The sequence below is a fragment of the Nycticebus coucang genome, chromosome 22 (genome assembly GCF_027406575.1).
Source record: "Nycticebus coucang isolate mNycCou1 chromosome 22, mNycCou1.pri, whole genome shotgun sequence".
Lineage (NCBI taxonomy): Eukaryota > Metazoa > Chordata > Mammalia > Primates > Lorisidae > Nycticebus > Nycticebus coucang.
This window is the reverse complement of record NC_069801.1, coordinates 56848237-56868669: the sequence shown is the minus strand read 5'-3', so window position 1 is coordinate 56868669 and position 20433 is coordinate 56848237. Positions and strand designations below refer to the sequence as shown.

The window sequence follows — 20433 nt, the reverse complement described above, 5'->3', positions numbered from 1 at the left end:
GTGAAAATAAATAAATGGCTCCTGCTCAAGTTAAAAAGCTTCTGCAGCACAACTAAGGACACAACCAACAAAGCAAACAGAGACCTTCAGGATGGGAGAAGATACACATGTTACCAAGCAGAGACAGGGCTGATAACCAGAGCCTGCAAAGAACTCAAGCAAATCAGTAAGAAAAGAGCAAAGAACCCCATAAGGCAAATCTTTTTGTAGGAAGACAGATGAATGGCCAACAAACACATTAAAAAATGGTCATCATTCCTGATTATCAGAGAAACACAAATCAAAACCACTTTGAGATATCACCAACCCCAATGAGAACGGCTCACATTACAAAGTCCCAAAGCTGCAGATGTTGGCAGGGGTGGGAAGAGAGGGGAACATTCATGCACTGCTGGGAGGGGGGAGGGGGGCGGAGGGACAGGGATTGGTGGGATTACACCTGCCGTGCATCTTACAAGGGTACATGTGAAACTTAGTAAACGTAGAATGTAAATGTCTTAACACAATAACTAAGAAAATGCCAAGAAGGCTATGTTAACCAGTGTGATGAAAATGTGTCAAACTGTTTATAAAACCAGTGTATGGTGCCCCATGATCGCATTAATGTACACAGCTATGATTTAATATTAATAAAAAAAAAGAAAAGGTCACACATCAAAAAAAAAAAAACCTGATACAGTGTTTTTGGAAAGAAGGGTAGAGAATAATCAAAGAGCTGAAAGTAGACCTTCCATCTGATCCTGCAATCCCATTACTAAGTACCCAGAAGAAAAAAAAAAAAACATCATAAGGACATTTGCACTTGAATGTTTATAGCAGCTCAATTCTTAATCACAAAGATGTGGGAACAACCCAGGTGCCCATCAACACATCAATGGATTTATAAAATGTGGTGTATGTATATCATGAAATACTGCTCAGTCATAAAAAAGATGGAGACTTCACATCTTTTGTATTTACCTGGATGGATTTGGAGATTATTCTCCTAAAGTATCTCAAGAATAGAAAAGCAAGCATCCCATGTACTCAATACTACATTGAAACTAGTAGACCAACTTCTACAGGCCCATACAAGAGAAAAACAATTAAATTCCAGAAGGGGAGAGAAAGGAGGGAGGGGGCTCGGGAAGTTCCCATCTAACAGGTACAATGGAGGGTGTATGGCATACTTCCTGGGTGAAGGACTCAACTGCAAGCCTTACAAGTGCAAACAATGTAACCTCTTATTGATCCAAAATTTTAAAAAAAGATAAGCCTGGGATACAGCAAGACCCCATCTAAGTAAAATTTAAAAAGAAAAAAAAAAATTTTTTTTTGAGACAGGGTCTCACTCTGTCACCCTGGGTAGATGTGATGGTGTCATAGCTCACAACAACCTCCGACTCTTGGGCCCAAGTGATCCTCTTGCCTCAGCCTCCCAAATAGCTGGAATGACAGGCACCTGCCACAACGCCCAGCCAGTAAAATTTTAAAAATTTCTTTAAAAAGAACTGTATGTCAACAAAGTAAATAATCTACACGAAACAAATAAATGTCCTACAAGACACAACAAAACTAACTTAAAAATACAAAATCAGTTTGTCATTTTCTGACACAGATAAGCATGTGCAACTCAGCAATTCCATCCAGGAATTTTCCAAGAGAAATGAACTATGTGCTTATATAAAAACACACACACAAATGTTTATCACTATGGCTTTCTTCAGAGCCAAAACCAGAAACAATTCAAACATCCATCAACAGGTGAAAGATAAACAATCCGTGGTGTATCAGTATCAGGAAATACAGTTCCCCCAAAAGAACCCAGTACTGATATAAGTGACATGGAGAAGTCGTAAAAACACACTGAGTAAGAGAAGGCAGACACAGACAGGACATATGGGATGAGTCCATTTATACGGAATTCTGGACATGAACTCCACGTGACACAAAGCAGCTCTATGGCCACCGCAGGCCAGGCTGGTAGGAACAGACATTCAATGCATGTTTCTGGTTAGTGGAAATGTTCTATATTTAATCATTACTGTAGTTACGTGCACACACATGTCGAAACTCAAACTGTACACAAAAGGTATTCACAATTTAATTTTTAAAAAGATTTAGTTGAAGCTTAGTCCTAATTGTAAGATGACTATTTAGATCAAGCGCTTCTCCCATTCTTTCTGCATACCTTTATTCTCCAGTTATCACCAACATCCTCTTTAATTCGGCTTAACCAAGATTCGTTGAACCAAGCTGCGTCACTAAAATTAAAAAAAGAAATGCTAAACATTACAACGTTTTATTACAGACATAACACCAAACTCAACTAACAGAGAAAGTTACTTTCTTATAGCCAACGCTTAATAGCAGCAAATAGGATTCATATAGTAACATGACAACTTTCTCATATTAAATTATTTAAGTCATTAACACCTTCAGCTTAACAAACATTTACTAAACATTTAATATAACACACCCTGCTAGCAGGAAGATGTAAAAGTCCCAAAACTGAAAAGGTAAAAAGACAAGCAACGTTTTAACATGTATCCACTATGAATCAAGCGCCATACTTGATGTTTTCCATGGGATCTCATTCAAATACGACAGTAACTTGGCACAGGGTAGACTACTACTCCAATCTTACTACCAGGGAGAATTAAGAACAATGATAGCATCTAAGTACTTTGCCCTGAGTGAAACTAGCACATGACAAAGCCCAAAATAACTCTATTTGATTGAGTAGAAATAAGCAGAACAAATTTAAATGAGAAATCTACAATGACAAGCTTAGTTTTAAAGAGAAATCCTATATTGATAACTGAAAGCCAAGACAAAAAACTGCTATCCCAAATTTTTGTGCATTTAATAAAGTTTGAAGAACATTTGATTATATAGAGCAGTGGTTTCAACCTTTCTAATGTCTCCTAATGCCATGACCCTTTAATACAGTTCCTCATGATTTGGTGACCCCCAACCATAAAATTATTTTTGTTGCTACTTCATAACTGTAATTTTGCTACTGTTACAAATCGTAATGTAAATATCTTATATGCAGGAGATATTTGCATTGTTACAAAGGGGTCACAACCCACAGGTTGAGAACCGTTGATATAGAATGAACTATATTAATAGACTATATTCTACATTCCAAAAAAATATTTGGATACTTGCTCTGAGTAAGAAATTAAGCACTATTATAACATGAAGATGAATCATTTACCATTTCAGCTCTTACAGAAATAGCATAAAGAACACAAGTAACTAAACTCGAGGGAGAAAGTGATACACGCTCTGAGCATGAGAAAACTGCAAAGCCACAGAGATCTTAAGCGTCTCATCTAAATTTTTACTTTACAGATAAGCCAACTATAGTGGGGGAAACCATTAAGGAAATTCCTCACCAAGGCTGTATCATCAATTTGAAAATGTAAAACTGAAACTTTTGAACACAGTCCCTAGCTTTTCAGAGATCATTTTGCCTCAGATGTTCTAATACAGAGGCTATCACTTCTGGCTAGGGTAACCAAAAGAATGGCTTCATTTAATCTAGTAGAAGTTTATAACTATTTTCTTTTCGTTTATAATTTACACATAATAATTTTATAATGGCTACTTTGTTTTGAGCAAATTAATACTAATTGTGCTCAATTTTTCCCAGATGTGAAGGCTGTAATCATAAAAATATCTAAATGTGTAACTGACACACTGCTAACCAAGTATTTACCTGATATGACTGAATTAATTTAGTTAATGAGACCAACTGTCAACATAAATTTTCTTTTTACAACAGATTAATAATAAGTCCTAAACAAAATACATACACCAGACATGATGGTTAATTTTATGTGTCAACTCGGCTAGGCCACGGTGCCCATATATTTGGCCAAATACATCTGGATGTTGCTGTGAAGGCATATTTTTAGATGAAATTAACATTGGAAACAGTAGACTTGAATAAAGCAGTTAACCTCTAATAAGGTGGGTGGGCCTCGTCCAATCAGTTGAAGGCCTTAAGAAAAAGACTGGCCTCCCCCACCCCCGCCCCAGCTAATTCTGCCAGCAGACGCCTTCTGACTCTGGCTACTCTTCCTCAGGCCACTCACTACCCTGCTGGCAACCTGCAGATGTTAGACTTGCTATGTCCAAAATCACATGTGCCAATTCCTAAAAATAAGTATCTCCATACAATGTATGTGTATGTATACACACACACACACACCCTGTTGGTTCTGTCTCTCTGGAGAACCTTGGCTACTGTACAGTCTTCTAAGTGACCCTAACTATTTACGTATATTACTCTAGAAGGCGCCAGCTGTGTCCATGGAGAGAGGTTAAGGTTGCCGAGCTCCGGCCCAAGGCACCAGGGCGCGGGGGTGGCGAAGATGTCGGCTTCCTTAGTCCTGGCCACTGTCCGGGCTGTGAGCAAGTGGAAGCTGCAGCCCACCTGAGCCGCCCTCACCCTGACACCTTCAGCAGTGAACAAGGTAAAACAACTTCTTAAAGACAAGCCTGAACACATAGGCATGAAAGTCGGTGTCTGAACCAGAGGGTGTAATGGCCTTTCTTACACTCTAGATAAAGGGGTCCTCAAACTTTTTAAACAGGGGGCCAGTTCACTATCCCTCAGACCTTTGGAGGGCTGGACTATAGTTTAAAAAAAAAACTATGAACAAATTCCTATGCACACTGCACCTATCTTATTTTGAAGTAAAAAAATAAAACGGACACAAATACAATATCACCGCCTCATGTGACCCACGGGCCACAGTTTGAGGACGCTTGCATACCAAAAAAAAAAAAAAGGAGATTCTGATGAAGAAGTTGTTCAAGACAGAGTGAGAGTATTCATTGAAAAGAAAGCACAGCTAACACTTCTAGGAACAGAAATGGACTATGTGGAAGACATAATAACCCAAACATCAAAGGAACTGTGGCTGTGGGGAAAGCTTTATTATCTGAAACCTCAGGACTCCTTTGGCTATGAGCTCCAGCAACACTCAGGGATGCCTTGGGGCTTACCAAAGAAATCATGTGACTGTCACCTGCTTAATGTGTGGCTGCCTTGTAAGGAAAATAAAGTGATGCATTTTGAAAAGGAGAAAAAAAGTATAGTATTACTCTATGCTACAATTATCTTTAGGAATTAGATCTACAGATAACCTGTTTCTGTTTCCTAGTTTTTCCAAGATAATTCCCTTTGTCTTCCTTTCCATCCCAGCTCAACTTTAGCCTGAGAAATACTTTGTAACTTCTCCATAGATATACCTCCCACTCGCTTTCTAATAAACCAATGCACCCTTCTCTAACAGTTACAATGGAAGCCATACTTGGCCACTACTAAACTTGCTATCCAATCTCAGAAATCTCTGGACGTATCATCTTTCTTTCTTTTACTCTGCCACATCTACATGTCTCAATTAGATTCCTGCCACCCAACAATTAGCCCTTTTTCTTGTATTTCCCAAAACTGCAATGACACTCGAGGGACAACGAATAAGAAAGCAGACACAGGTCTAATGAAGCAAAATACAGTCCAATTATTTTTTAATAAAACCAAGTGAAAATTATTACATGATTTTGTTTTTACTCCATCCAGGGCATTTGTCTTCAACAATTTTACCCTACTAAATTCAGGTAGTAATGAATCCCACTGGTTGCTATTAACAACACAGTTGCGTCACTTCGTGGATACCCTGAAACTATCCTTGAATAATCAGAAGGAACTTCTGTGCTTAACACGTCAAATTGTGATCTGTACATTGGACACACACACCCAGAATTTCCTTTCGCTAGTACCCCAAAGTCAAAGTCTATCGGGGTTTCCAAATACTAGATTTCAATGATTACAGCTGATAAAAGGCCCTGGCTTTGGAGACAGACCAAACTGATACGAATCTTAGTTTTGCTATTTGCTTATTATTTGACCTTTCAAAAGCAAGGCAAACTCTCTATATCTCCATCCTCATGTATTAACTGAAGGCAGAAGCAACATCTGCCTCACAGAATAGTAAAAATTAACATATTTACTGAGCTCTGTATTTCATAAATACTCAGATGTTGGCTATCATGGTTCATTATTTTAAATGCACAGATGTCTGCTGCATCAACGAATGAACAAATAAATACATGATGCTTACGGTCTCTGAACAGTCTACATTCTGTCTTATTCTTCCCCCTCCTGAGGAAAAAAAGCCAAGTCAAAGACAACAGGAATAGAGAGATTATCTGGTTCTTAACGTGACAAAGCTAAACTCTTCTTCTGAGGAAGTGGCTTACACTATTTATAGGTTTTCTGGGTTGAACTGTGTCCCCAAAAAAGCTATGTGTAAGTTGTAAGCCCTGTGAATATGGCCTTATTTGGAAACAGGGTCTTTAGGTACAGAATCAAGGTATGATGAGGTGGTACTGAATTGCAATGTGCCCTCGTTCAGGTTTCAAAATGATTTAATTGATCAGAGCCAAGGATTCTGAACATGGTTCTGAATACGACTGGTGTTCTTGGATATAGGAAGTATTAGATATTAAACTGGTAAGAACAGATACTACACACTTGGTCTTAGCCAAAAGGCCAAGAAGAGGTAACTGGTGTTCTTGGAAGCAACACAACGGCAGGAGGAAGAGGCAGAGATGGGAGCGATGCCACCGTAGACCAGGGACGGCCTGGGTCCAGCAGAAGCTGGAAGGCGAGGAATGATCCTCTCCTGGAAGGTCAGAAAGGGTCACGGCCCAGCTAATACCTCGATTTAGTACTTCCAGCCTCCAGAACTGTGAGAGAATGAATTTCTGTTGTTTAAGCCACTTGGTATGGTGGCCCTAGAAAACCAGGTGTGGTTATAGTTTTACCCACGTAGTTTTTAAATAACAGCAGCTTCTACATGCATTTGAAAAAGAGAGGCACATGTTACATAATCAAGCTAAAGGCAGTAACATGACTCCCCACATCTAAGTTGTACAGTAGGAATATCACTTTTAAAGATTTTATTACTTAAAAGCGTATCTTTCCCTAGGGAGTGAGAACAGAATTATTGATTAAATTTTACTTCCATAAAAAGCACAATTTCCCTTCTCATCTTGAGTAACAACTTTAATGTGATTTGACGTTAGCAACAATAGTCATCAATGCAATATATTAGAAGCTGTAACATATGTAAAGTGCTTTGAAATGTTCAAAGAAATATTTTAAAACATGCCCTTTTAACAGGAATCTGATACACTGGCACAACTAACAGAACGTTATGCTTTGAGCTCTCACTGTCTAGGATCCAGACTTCGGAAAACTCCAAAACTGAGAGAGATTGTAAAAGAAAATCAAATTAAGTAAAAGTCAAGCTGGGGAGAGGGGAGAGGAGAAAAGAGAGGGAGAGATGGTGATGCGTGTCAAGTACACTGCACACTGTCTGGATGAAGGGCGCCCTCGTGTGAACAGCTGTAGCCTAATTTGTACAAAAATATGTAAAGAAAACACATGTACCCCCTAACAGTCTGGATTTTTTTTTTTTTTTTTTTTTGTTTTTTTGTTTTTTTGTTTTTTTGTAGAGACAGAGTCTCACTGTACCGCCCTCGGGTAGGGTGCCGTGGCGTCACACGGCTCACAGCAACCTCTAACTCTTGGGCTTACGCGATTCTCTTGCCTCAGCCTCCCGAGCAGCTGGGACTAGTGATAAGGAGGCACAGACACCTAAGGACATGTAAAAAACAGGCAAATAAAGGGGGAAAAAAAGAGCAAGAGTGATTTAGGCTGGCCCAATTTTAGGTCATTTGTTTAACAAAGATAGAGAGATTTCTAAATGGTTATTTTATTTTTCCCATAGAAAGGCTATTAGAAGACAACACAAGACAAAAGAGAGAACAAAACAAGAAAAAGCAGAGCGAGGACCCAAGAGCCATACGTATCATATCAAGGTAAAAGAAAAAATCTCTTTCATTGTATTGTGACATAAAGCCACTAAAGCCACCAGAACGTACAGAAATGACATCTTTGGACAGGGCTGCTGAGCTGAGTGTATACACACCAGCTTCACACTCGGACCAACCACAATGCAGGTGCTTCCCCACCAACACTCACAACATACTGCAAAGAAAAGTAAGGTGTACCTTCTAAGGACAAAAACAAGGGTGACATTCCCAGCTCATCCAAAAAAAACCTGTGTTCAGAATGCTTGGCTCTGATGGATTAAATCATATTAAAATCAATCCGGACACAGGAGTAACGCAGACTTTAGAAGGATGACCCTTTCAAAAGTTAACATGGTAAGCCTGCCTTTTAATGTGTTTATCGTGAGTTAACCATAAAATCTGTCCATTCATATTACATTTTGAAGATTCCAAAGAACTAGATTTTTTTATATCATTTTAAGTTGTTTTTCTAAGAAAAGAATAGGATTTCTGCTAACCCACCTATAAAGTTTTCAGTGTCAAATCACAGCAAACCTTGGCAAAATGACAATAACAAATAATCTCTGACTATAAAGAAAAGCAACAGAGATAGGATTCTTGCCTCAAGGCAAGCTAATATAAAGTCACCATTAGAGTATAGAATTGGTTCTGTTTGTGCCCTTAAGGGTACGGTTCATACTGTAGACTGGGGCATCAACCTGCAATCCATGGTTCACATGCTGATTTTGTGAGGACTTTTTTTTGCTTATCTGTGGGGTCAAATATCATGAAAAGTAGGCACAGACCTTTTTATTTGCTAATCAGCTTTCTTCAGTGTTGGCATATTTACTGTGTGGACCCAAGACAACTTTTGATATTATGTGATTATGTAAAATGGGTTTAGTTCAAACAGAATCACTTTATCAGTTAATGTTGCTTGCATCTGTGACTTCAAATTTCACTCATTCCTCATTTCACTATTGGTGAACTGATACATTACTAGAACTAATTCAGAAATAGATTTTAAACATAACACTTTAATTTTTTTTCCAAATTCAGTGTTTGATGCTTCAATAATCTCTAAGACAATCTCCAGTACAACCGAACGAAACATCATAAGCCATTAGATCAGTGGTTCTCAATCTTCCTAATGCTGCGGCCCTTTAATACAGTACCTGTTGAGAACCGCTGAATTAGATCATTCAACATGCTTCTTTTACGTTAGTTATAATCCTGTGAACATGCCCAGAACAAGTTTTAAGTATGAAATCTCTTGAATAAATAAGAATCATTTACTTAAGATGCATTTCTGGGAAGAAACAAGGAGTAAATATTCTGTTTCCCAGTTATAAAAACGCCTTGGTAACATATGCCTGCATATACCATTGAATAGGAAACAGTTCCAAAGACCTTTAGAATTCAAGTCTAAATTTTCTTCCTTAGTAATGGGTTTACAATTCATTTCAGGCAGAGTTTGAATACCACTCACATTTGATGAAGAACTTGTGCCATGGCGACTCCACTAGTCAGCTGTTTGATATCCTGACAGGGCGAGGCAATCTCAAACGTCTGCAGCTAAAAAGACATAAAGCGAAAGACCTTACTGCCTCTGATACCGACAGGGTGCCATTCTGTTTAAATGCAAACAAAACTATATTCATAAATTTCCATAGCTGTGTAATATTTTTATAAAAAGAAACTCTTTGGGGGTGCCTCTGGGCTCAGTGAGTAGGGCGCTGACCCCATATACCGAAGGAGGCGGGTTCAAACCTGGCCCCAGCCAAACTGCAACAAAAAATAGCCAGGTGTTGTGGAGAGCACCTGTGGTCCCAGCTGCTGGGGAAGCTGAAGCAAGAGAATCGCCTTAAGCCCAGGAGCTGGAAGTCGCTGTGAGCTGTAACAGCACAGCACTCTACCAAGGGCAATAAGGTGAGACTCTGTCTCTACAAAAAAAAAGAAACTTTTCACATTTCCTATAATCATGCCTAAAGACAGTAAAATAACACTGATGCCACATATGAAGGGAATGCAGAAATTCTCAATAATACAAATCCCAGTTCACACCTCTAGTCTTGTGTTCCCCTGTTTTTAGCAGAGTGTCACAAAAGCAACTTTGAGATAACCCAACATTCACAACTTAAAATTTCACTCATATCATATTCTAAAATGGCTTATGATTTATCTGTGAGCTCTGAAATGAGACACAATTTCTGCCAACTGTCCAACAGTTACCTCATAACAGGTAAGGCCCACTCATCACGTCAGGTGGTTTCTACCTAAAGCCGGCTTTGGATATTACTAACTTGTCACATCTCTATTCTTCAAACATTCACATACACATTACAAAAAGAAGTGGAATGGTGGCACCTTTTATTTATTTTTTAGGGAAAAGCAAAAACATAGTCCCGCACTATCTCAAATTATGCACTTGAGTTTTCTATACGTGGGGAAATTGCAGGAGTCAGCACATCCAGAGTTCAAGGGATCAGCCGTGCCTTGAGAAAACCACCTTTGTGATCAGGGTATCTCCCTTGCCAGGTAAATATAGTGACATCTTATATTTTCTTTCTTTCTTTTTTTTTTTTTTTTTTGAGACAGAGTCTTGCTCTGTCACCTTAGGTAGAGTGCCATGGTGTCCTCAAAGCTCACAGCAACCTCAAACACTCAAGCTCAAGGGATCCTCTAGTCTCAGCCCCCCTAGTAGCTGGGACTACAAGTGCCTGTCACAATGCCAGGCTAATTTTTCTCGTTTTAGTAGAGACATGGTCTTGCTCTTACTTAGGCTGGTCTCAACCTCCCAAACTCAAGCGATCCACCTCTCTCGGCCCAACAGAGGGCTGGGATCACAGGCATGAGCCACTGGGCCTGGCCTGTGGCATCTCTTTTCAAGAAGCAAATGCAAGAAAGAACATTTTTTAGAAAGCAAATTACAACAGAGCTAAAACAGATTATAGGATCACATACTTTCTAGAAATCTAATCTCAACCCATAAAGATCTTAAATTAAATCCCACATACTGTGGCTCTTTTCCTCCCACACATACTCATCTCCTTCACTGATTCACTGACAATTCCTTAGTTCACCACTTACCTTAATCCAATAAAATTCTCTCCCACCATTATTCACTTTTCATGGTTCTGTGTATTTTGAGATCCTATAAATCTGTCTCTATTATCTAATACAACACAGAAGAGTGCCACAGGCAAACTAATTCAAGCCACAGTTACTTGCAAAGTACACGGAGATCCTTACTGAGCTTCTATACTATGTGGGGCACTGTGGTATAGGATGGGTTTCCAAAGGAAAATCGCCAGGTTTCTACCCTCAGAGTAGCTTCAATCAAGAGTTGAGAGAAGAAAAAGACACGAATCATTTCCAGACAAGACACGTGATTGTAGTGTGCCCAAAATGTACTGGGAAAAAATCGGAGGCAACTAATTTAATTAGGGTTTGTATTTAGGAGAGAATTCTTGGAGATGATTCCTGCATAGAAGAAGATCTTGAGGGAGGAGCAGCATATTTTCTAAGTAAAGGAAAGAACCAGGGGAAGAAAGCTTCAGGAAATAGAGAAGGGACAGTACGGACATATGAGATGGTATTTTGGGGGGAATGTGTGGTTCAGACCCCAGATGTGCAGAGCAAAGAACGATGGGGGAAGGGTGCCAGCCAAGGGAGGTAAACAGACAGGCTGGGGTCTAAAGGGCTGTGACAAGAAATTTGGATAGATGTTATTGTTAATGGCATCGTCTATATAATGGGGAAAAGTGAGAACAGTCCTACCTCACAAGAGTGCTGGGAGTGTTAAGTGAAATAGCAAATGTACTTAGAATAGGGGCTGCCACATCAGCTACGAGGCAGGCTTTGTCAAAGTGTCAGGTCTAGAACCAATACCAGAATCTCCAGACACATTAAGCACGCAAATCCCCAGGTGATTCTGATGCATGTCAATTTTTGAGAATCATTGCTCTGAATGAAGGAAGATCACTGCAGAGTAATAAGAAGAGAATGGCATCTTTAGTCTGCTTTGGAGAGCAGCATAGTGACACAGGGTTGCTTTAGGCCTGAGTCGGGGGGTGGGGGGGGGTGGGCAGTGAAAAAGCTCCTGCAGTGGTCCTATTGACAGAAATAGATAGCTGAGAAGTAGTCAGCATGATTGATATAGGCTGAGAGGACATGATAAATCCATAGAATATATAAAATATAAAATAGGAAAGATCTTAAAATTGTGTGGACATACAGAGAAAAGGGATTAGAGCATCTTTAAAAAAAAACCACAAGCTGTGGTCCCTACTTTTCAAACTTTCCTACATTCACATTAACTTGAATGTGTGACTTAAAAGTTGTATTATTAACTTTTTACAAAATGTATATGATTAGTGATTTTAAAAGGACAATTTCAGAGGCACAGACTTATTAGGCAACATAGTAAAGAGAAGCATTTAAGAGTATACTAGAAATGGCTGGAGAAACCAACAACCAATTTTACTCTGTCATCTATGAGTCCGTATCATTTGGTTTATAATATTTTTGCAGATTTAAAAAAAAATTGCCTTCCATTAAAATTATACACAGCTCTGCCTTCTACTCCACTGTCTTCTTCAGCACTAAGTTGTAAATCAATAAATTCTAATTAAATAGTCAGATAGTATTTAAAACACTGAACTACCACCCAAGACAATCTAGTGCTCCACTAACTCACATGCAAGTCAATGACATCATAAAGAGTAAGTTTACGCTTCAGTCAGATAATGTTTGGAACAACAGTGTAACAGATTATGCTACACCCCTTAATTTAATCACTTGTTTTAACAAAACAAATCATTACACGTTGCCTTGTTTCATGACAGTCTTAAATACAGCATCCACACCCAAATACCTAGTTCAAACAAAAACACAGCTGAACAGTTAGCTAATTGCTTTTAACTCAGAAACCCTAGATATCCGCATTCCAACTGAAGCAAAAGTTATTTTCAAAATGCAAAACGTTGCTTTAAATTATGGTTAATTCCATAAACCTTCCAGATTTCTCATTCTTTGGAATTAGATGCATTAGGAGGTTTCTAGGGAATATCATCAACTGATTAAGCCTCCTGATCCAGTCTGTTTACATTCTATTCTGCACACTCCCCTACACACAATTAAACAACCGGTTTGGGGATAAGCATCAGCAGCACTTTGTGGACCATCCAGTGCCACCCTTGCCCAACAGAGGTTAGGAACCACACCTGAATGCCAGCTTTCTGATGCCTAACCAACTCCAAAGGCACAATGTCATTTTGCTGACTGGAAAACTGAAAAATCTGGGGACTAGATCTCCTTGTCCAAAACCCATCACAAATTAATAGATATCCTAAATACAAATAAAGCATAAATGAAAATGCCAAGTCTTTTTCTTTAAAGAAAATAATGTGGTGGGGAGGGAGGCAGCGAGGAATAAGAGAAAAACAAGCTCTCACTCCCAACATCTCTCTCTCTCCACACAGGAAATGTGTGGGAACATCCCTTCAAAGGGGCTTCTACAAAACTGGATGTCTTAGAGTTGCACTGATCTGGGAACCCAAACAGCCAGCCACCTCCTGGCCACCGGTGTCCAAGTAAAGCAAGGGGGTTGGAGATGGAGTGCTAGGTTTTGGATAGGATCTTCCCTCCCAAGAGGACAGATGGGAAGAGAGTATGTGGTCCAGAAAGTGCAGGGCTTAGAGCGCCTTAGAAAGGGAGAAAATGGGGCAGGACGGGAGGAAAGGGGATGAGCATTTGGTTCTTGTCACATCTCTTAGGGACACCAACTGGTGAGTCCTCCTGGGTAGGACCAGATCCTCTACCGTCACCCCCAACCCCCTCACCCCCCACAGGCAAACACACACCTGCTCCGCGCGCGACCCGCAGGTGGCACTCTCGCGGTCAAGGGCGACCGGAGGCCCAGAGGGCAGGGCGCGGAGGGACCCCTGCGCAGGTGGCCCCACGTCCTCCTCGAGCTCACCTGGAGAGAACCGGGAGCCCTGGGCTCCTCGCCTCGGCCCCTCGCCCCCTCACACTCACCCAGATCACGAGGCTGTCGCACAGCGACAGCTCAGGCTGTGGCAGCGGCTGCGTCTCCTCCATGGCCGGAGCAGCCGTCGACTACACCGCTGACACCGACACCTCCCTGCTGCCCGCACTCCTCAGGAGCCGGCGTCGAGACCTGCCAGCCGGCGGGGAAAGCTCGGTGCCCAGGCCCAGCGCCCGCGCCGCTCACGCGCGGAACCTCGCGCAGCCGACGTCGCCGGCGTCACCCCCTCCCCACACGCTCCCGCCTCCCTCCCGCGTTCGCCCCCTCCCCCGTCGGAGCCCGGCCTCGGCTGCTCGGCACCTGAGCCCCGCCTCCTCCCTGCCCTCCCATCCCCTCCTCTCCCCGCCTCTCTTCTCGCCCCTCCTCCTGCCCCGCCTTCCCGCTCCTGCACACCTCGCCCCGCTGAGTGACCTGGGCGCGCACCAGTCACAAAGAAGCTAGGTAATGGAGGGGCGGGCTGGGCGGGGCGTGGGCGGGCAGAGCTGCAGTAGGTTGCGCAGGAGCGATGACTGATTGGACGAGCCCTCGTGGGCTCCGACCAATCAAGGTGAGACAAGCCTGCTCCTCCGGGAGAGAGTGAGGGCGGGTTTATGACCTGGCAGGTGCGGAGAGGGAGCGGGTAGGAGGCTGCGCGCGGGGAAGGCGAGCGCGCTTGCGCGGCGGGGATTGGCGAGGCTGAAGCTTCCTACAGCTCCAAGAGCGAGAAAGGGCAGATGGAGCGGCAAGATTCTTCCCCGGCTGGGGAGTCTTCCCGCCTCCTTTCTCCTGGTAGCACGCCTCCTGGCTACACCTGTGGAGACCCAGGTTCTGCTTCCACCTTGTCTTCAGAAATAGATCGTACCCGTGAATTAAAACCACTCGAGGAAAAGCTGGTTTTTCTCCTAGTCGCTCATGGTAAAGAGGCGTTTGGATTTGCAGATCTGCCAAAGAAACTTGTGTCCTGAGGAAAAGAAAATACCTTAATCCTCTTCGAATCAAATAAGCTCTCACGAGATCTCGGATCATGGGCAATTTTATTTTAAATGGGGCAAAAGGGGAAGCCATTTCAGGTAGCAAAATGAAAAATGAAATGATATGTTTGTTTTCAAAAAACTTGGAAGATATCAATGTACCCATTTTCCTTTGGCAGTAGAAAAATCTGTCTTTTCTGGGGATGTTGGGAAGAGGGAGAGGGCATAAAATTGGAAGCTCTCCAAGGTACTAATAGGTGGCTTAGGTCATTGAAAGAGGCGAAAATATTCTGAGGCTTGTTAACGTCTGTCATTCATAAACTCAACAATTCATGTTCTGAGTAAAAATGCAGCTGGTTTTTTAAGTATTGCTGCGTTTTTATATTTAGACATTGAAAAATTAAAACTGATGGACTGCAATTAAAGGCCCCCAAAGGGATGTCAGTCTCATGCTAAAAATACAGTACAGGCATTTGCTATTGGATCCCTGGACATTATTTCAGAATTCTTTTAACACCTCTGGAGTCACTTTATATGGCAGAAACCAGGAATACTGGTAAAGTGTCTTTTGAAAACTATAAGACTTGAACATTGAAGACCTGGTCTGAATCTTGACCTTTATTTCCCACTGGTTCACCAATGGACCCCAATTTGCACATCTCTACAATCATATTAATTAAGATATAAAAGTACATTGTAAATATAATATTAATTGCAAATTTTAAACTTTGCAAATATAGCATACTGTAACCACAGACACTGAGAAACATATAACAAATTTATCACTGAAGCCAGTGATGAATGAATTACTCAAAATGTTTAATGAGAGTGACTTGGGGGCAACTGAGTTATGTTTCTGGGCTCTGTAGAGGGTAGATCCTCAGGAAAACATGACCAATTCATTTTGTGATACTAGAGCCGATGGGAAAATGTGTGACGGGTATGATAAGTAAGCTCAGAATACAAGAAATACAAATATTTTAAACAAATACAAAAAGTTAGAACCACACAAAGTATGAATCACTAAAAAGGAACAATTAAAAATGTTAAGAAGATTGAAATGTACTTTAATGAATAATTGGAATAAGCATATTAGAAAAAACTTGACAAATATGTATCAGGAAACTTTAAAATATCCATATCATGTAAATGAACAATTCCACTTCTGGTCATCACTTCTACTGAAATCATCAGAAATGTAAAGGCTTTGAACAGTGGTATGGATTGCAGTGATGATGTATTTATCAATTGTGTGATTGATGAATACATGTCCAGTAAGCAAGACAGTTAAATACATTACAGCAGATCCATAAAATAGATATTCAACAAATAATAACAATAATGCTTCAGAGAATATTTGACAACTCAGTGAAGAGACAATGTTTAGTATTAAATAAAAGTTTCAGTAACAGTATCACTATATGACCTCAACATTATAGATATTATTTATGTATTTTAATATGTACATAGGAATAAAAGAAATAATCAAATTACTGTTATGTCTAGATATTGATGACGAGTGATTATTTTCTGTTATCTTTTCTTTTCTTTCTACAATTAGCTTGTATTGCTTTATAATCAGAAAAAAGACATTAGGAGACATGCCAAATACAATATGGACTATCATTTTCAATTATTGGCATTGATTTTTTAGAAGTTGACATCCATATTTGGAGAGTTGAATGAAACTAGCTTTTCCACACTAGTTCGAGGTTAGACACTCCTTTAATATTTCTGAAAAATTTTTGACTGTAAATCAAGAGACTTTAAAATTTTCAAAGCTTTTAAGACAATGATTTTACTTTCAGAATCTATTTTAAGAAAAGTCATATGCCAACACAATTGTTGATTGCAGTGCTATTTATCAATGCAAAAAAAAGAAAAGATATAGCTATTAAATGTCTGAAAGAGTGATTCAATGTATTTAGGTATATTCATGTAATGAAATATAGCCATTAAAATATTTTGAAAGAAGTTTAATTACTCAGGAAAATGCTTTAAAAATGATGTTAAGAGAGAAAAGTGATGATAACAATCTGCACATAGAGCATGGGTCTCAACAGATATATAAATGTGGGTGTGCATGGGTGTGTAAATGTGTACTGTACATAGAGCGAGGAAAAGGTTGTACACTAAAATGTTAATTTTGATGTTGGTGTCTAGATGGTGGAACAATGGGTGAGTTTTACCTTCTTGTACTTTACAGTGATTTTGAAATTTTCTTCAGTGATATTATTACCAAAAAAAAAAAAAAACTAAAAGCTGGGCGGCGCCTGTGGCTCAGTGGGTAGGGCGCCGGCCCCATATGCCGAGGGTGGCGGGTTCAAACCCAGCCCCGGCCAAACTGCAACAAAAAAATAGCCGGGCATTGTGGCGGGCGCCTGTAGTCCCAGCTGCTCGGGAGGCTGAGGCAAGAGAATCGCCTAAGCCCAGGAGTTGGAGGTTGCTGTGAGCTGTGTGATGCCACGGCACTCTACCGAGGGCAATAAAGTGAAACTCTGTCTCTACAAAAAAAAAAAAAAAAGACTAAAAGCTACACTGGATTAGAATTGTGAATATTGTAGGATCTCTACTGTGGGAAAATATATATAAGAATGTACACACATATCCATATCTCATATTTCTCTGTACAGAGAGAGATTGACGTAGAGTTGGTTAAAATTAAGCACAGAGGTTAGTATTATAGAGTCCTGATACCACTTCTTATTGCCTGGATGATCGTGGGCAAGTTATTCAATTTCCTTAAACCTCAATTTCATTCACTTCTGTCAACTAGGATAATGCTATCATATTTCTGTGTTGGTCAGGAATTTGGGGGTAGTAAATAGGAGAAACAAAATCTGGATGACTTAAAAAAAAAAAAAGTTGTTGTAAGGATATGAGAAAGTTCACATATTCAGAAAAAGAGCTGAAGAACCCATCACAGAAAAGGAAAGGTTCCAGAATAGCTAGTTGGATCTAGATAGCAAAGACTATGGAAATTCTTTTCAGGACACACCACCCAGATGAGTAAGATAAAATGGCTCTCTCATTCTGTTCAAGATGAAATTTCTGGGGAGATCATCTGATTGTCCTATCTTGGGATTTGTGTCTAATCCCTTGACAGAAGAAGACTGAGCTCCTAGACTGGCTGCCTAGGAGCCAGACCCTAGGTAGAATCATGAGGCAGGTACAAATAAAAAAGAGGTGTGATGCCTGCAGAAAAACACATATGAGCTCATAGGGTTGTTGTGGGGATCAAATGTATGTAAAAACCTAATACAAATCCTAGCTTATAGTAGCTGCTCAATACATTATCAGTTCTACACACTGCGTGTGTGTTTATGTATTACACTCATACAAGAAAAAATCTGGAAGAAAATATTAGTAAATTTTATTTATAGTGGCTTTTACCTTCTTAATTTTCAATTTCACCAAAATACTACCTTTTTAATTAAAGCAAAACCAAATTTTTCTTTTTGTCAGAGAGAGAGAGAGATGGGATCAAGAAGAGACTTTAACTCTGAGTTGGTCAGTAAGTACATAGATAAATGATAGGAGGAGAAAATCTGTAACCTGGCACCTTAGATGGAACTGTAGTAGGCTCTTCTTATAAAGAGATGTGTGTTTTGAAAATACAGGTGATGGTATGAAGAAACGAGGAAGAGTTCTAAGGCTGTCTCTGCTGATTTCTAGGTAACTCTGAATGGCTGAGAGCAGACACCAGCCAGAAAACTCTGGTCAGGACAAGCACAGACTGAGACATACATCCTTAGCAACCATACGGATGGGGAGACCAGACCAGCAGCAAACAGTCGAAGAGGACCTCAGGAGCAAAGAGCTCATTTACGAAGCAAATTACCGAGCTCACACACAGAGGACAGCATTGCTTAGGAGCAGACCCCCAAACAGATGTCCTCCAAATGTTGACAGTAAGAAGGAAGGACAAAGGGATAAAAGAAGGGAAGACAACAAAGGGAAGAAGGAAATAATTGCAACATAGGCTCGGTCTCAGCAGCAGAGAGGAAGTCAGGATGATATGAGGTCTGCCATAAGGATTAAGCTGGGTTTCTGGGCAATAGCCTCGAGTGTGGTGTGTGACCCACAATGCCAACTACAGCAAACTCAGGCTATTTCTAGTCAGCATCAAGGCCCATGGGCAGCTGAGCGCAGCAGAAAACATTTCTAGCCTGTCACAATTTCCAGAATCTTGGAGATACCTTGGAATAATAGTGTCCAGGCCCTGGGGAAGGAGATTTATAAAGCCATAGGCAGAGTCATAGGGAAGAGAGATAACAAAATTTGATATTTTAAAATACCTTCTTGGTCTTCGGCCTGTGGTCACAGTGGGCACAAGCACCTAAAGTTTACCTGAGCTGTAACAAATTACTAAATTTTGGGGAAGCAAAACAAGTCCCGGACATATGCATGGGCAGTATTTACCCTTCTGTTAATGGGACAATCTTGAATAGAATTGACTTGGATATTCAGTGAGTCTGAGCTCATAGGTGATGAGGCTGGGAAGACAAGAACAAATTCGTCCCACAGATGTTGACAGACATGGTGGCTACTGAGACTTCTGAGGATTTGGGGATGTGGATTCCTTCCTGCCATGTATAAAAAGGAATACTCATCTATTCTTCACACTGGCTGGAAACTGACTCTCCTTATAAAATCACGGCTCATTTAACGGGCTGAACGTGGGACTGGGAATTTTGCTTTGGGGTAAGTTGCAGAGATTTTATATCACTTTATAAAGATGCCTTTTAATGTTTTAGTCCAATGCTTGCAGGCATTGTTACCACCAACCTTTTGGTAACCTTTTGGTAGCTCTACCAGCCCAGAAAGAGATTATTCTAAGATTTCAATGCAGAAATTCAAGGCACATTCAAATTCAAATTAAAGGTGACATTATCTCTGCCACTAGGGAATGAATGAGAGCAAGAGATTTTAAAATTGTACCATAAGCAGGAAAAAATAAATCTTAACTTTGAAGATCTTTGCTATAATAGACTGTTGTAAGTTGAATTTTCCAGGAAGTGGACCTGGAGAGGGAGATTAGCAGGCAGGAAGTTTATTAAGAAATGCCCTTGGGAGAAGCAACTGTGGGAGGGAAGGGAAGGAAGCAGAAGTGGGCAAAGGGAGAACACAGGCAGTAGTGACGTCCTAATGAGTCTCAACTGATCCCTAGGGAGCTCTGAAGCTGGAATGGCCCTTCCAGGTTGTCCCAAGTTTGGATGAAAGAAGCCTGGTTTATGCCTTTGTATTGATGAACCATTGCATTTGGGTTGTCCTAGACAGGTGGCGTGGCAGCCTAGGCAATTGGCAAAGAAGATGATAGCTGATGGCTCCCTACTGGGAGCATTCCCAGATGCTGGGGACATCCAGACAGCACATCACAGTGTCTCTGCACAGCAGTACCACCTGCAGTCACTCTAGGTGGGGGGTGAAGGTGCCATAACTCAGGATGGTAAAGCATCGTGGGTAAGTGACCCTAAGTGTGGCAGTAAAGCATCATTACCATGAAGCTAAAATCCAGAGGAAAATGTTGGCATCCTTGGTTAGTGGACAGAGAGTCTCCCAAATGAGGAGGGATTG

General features: G+C 40.7%; 1 protein-coding gene, 2 non-coding genes and 1 pseudogene across 3 annotated transcripts in view; 1 reads left to right on the top strand and 3 right to left on the bottom strand.

Annotated features, from left to right (window-relative positions):
• HOOK1 (hook microtubule tethering protein 1) overlaps positions 1-14217 on the bottom strand; it is a 62625-nt gene extending 48408 nt beyond the window's left edge. The window contains exons 1-3 of the mRNA XM_053575371.1: positions 13897-14217; positions 9347-9432; positions 2171-2243 (exon numbers count right to left, since the gene is read on the bottom strand). Coding sequence (XP_053431346.1) covers positions 2171-2243; positions 9347-9432; positions 13897-13959 — 222 coding nt within the window. The 5' untranslated portion in view covers positions 13960-14217. The remainder of the gene's footprint in view (positions 1-2170; positions 2244-9346; positions 9433-13896) is intronic.
• LOC128574610 (iron-sulfur cluster assembly 1 homolog, mitochondrial-like) lies at positions 4332-4941 on the top strand (annotated as a pseudogene).
• LOC128575746 (U2 spliceosomal RNA) lies at positions 6372-6562 on the bottom strand. The gene has a single exon (XR_008377148.1). It is a non-coding gene; the product is annotated as a U2 spliceosomal RNA (small nuclear RNA).
• LOC128575744 (U1 spliceosomal RNA) lies at positions 10239-10403 on the bottom strand. Its single transcript, XR_008377146.1, has one exon. It is a non-coding gene; the product is annotated as a U1 spliceosomal RNA (small nuclear RNA).
• Positions 14218-20433: the final 6216 nt, after the last annotated feature.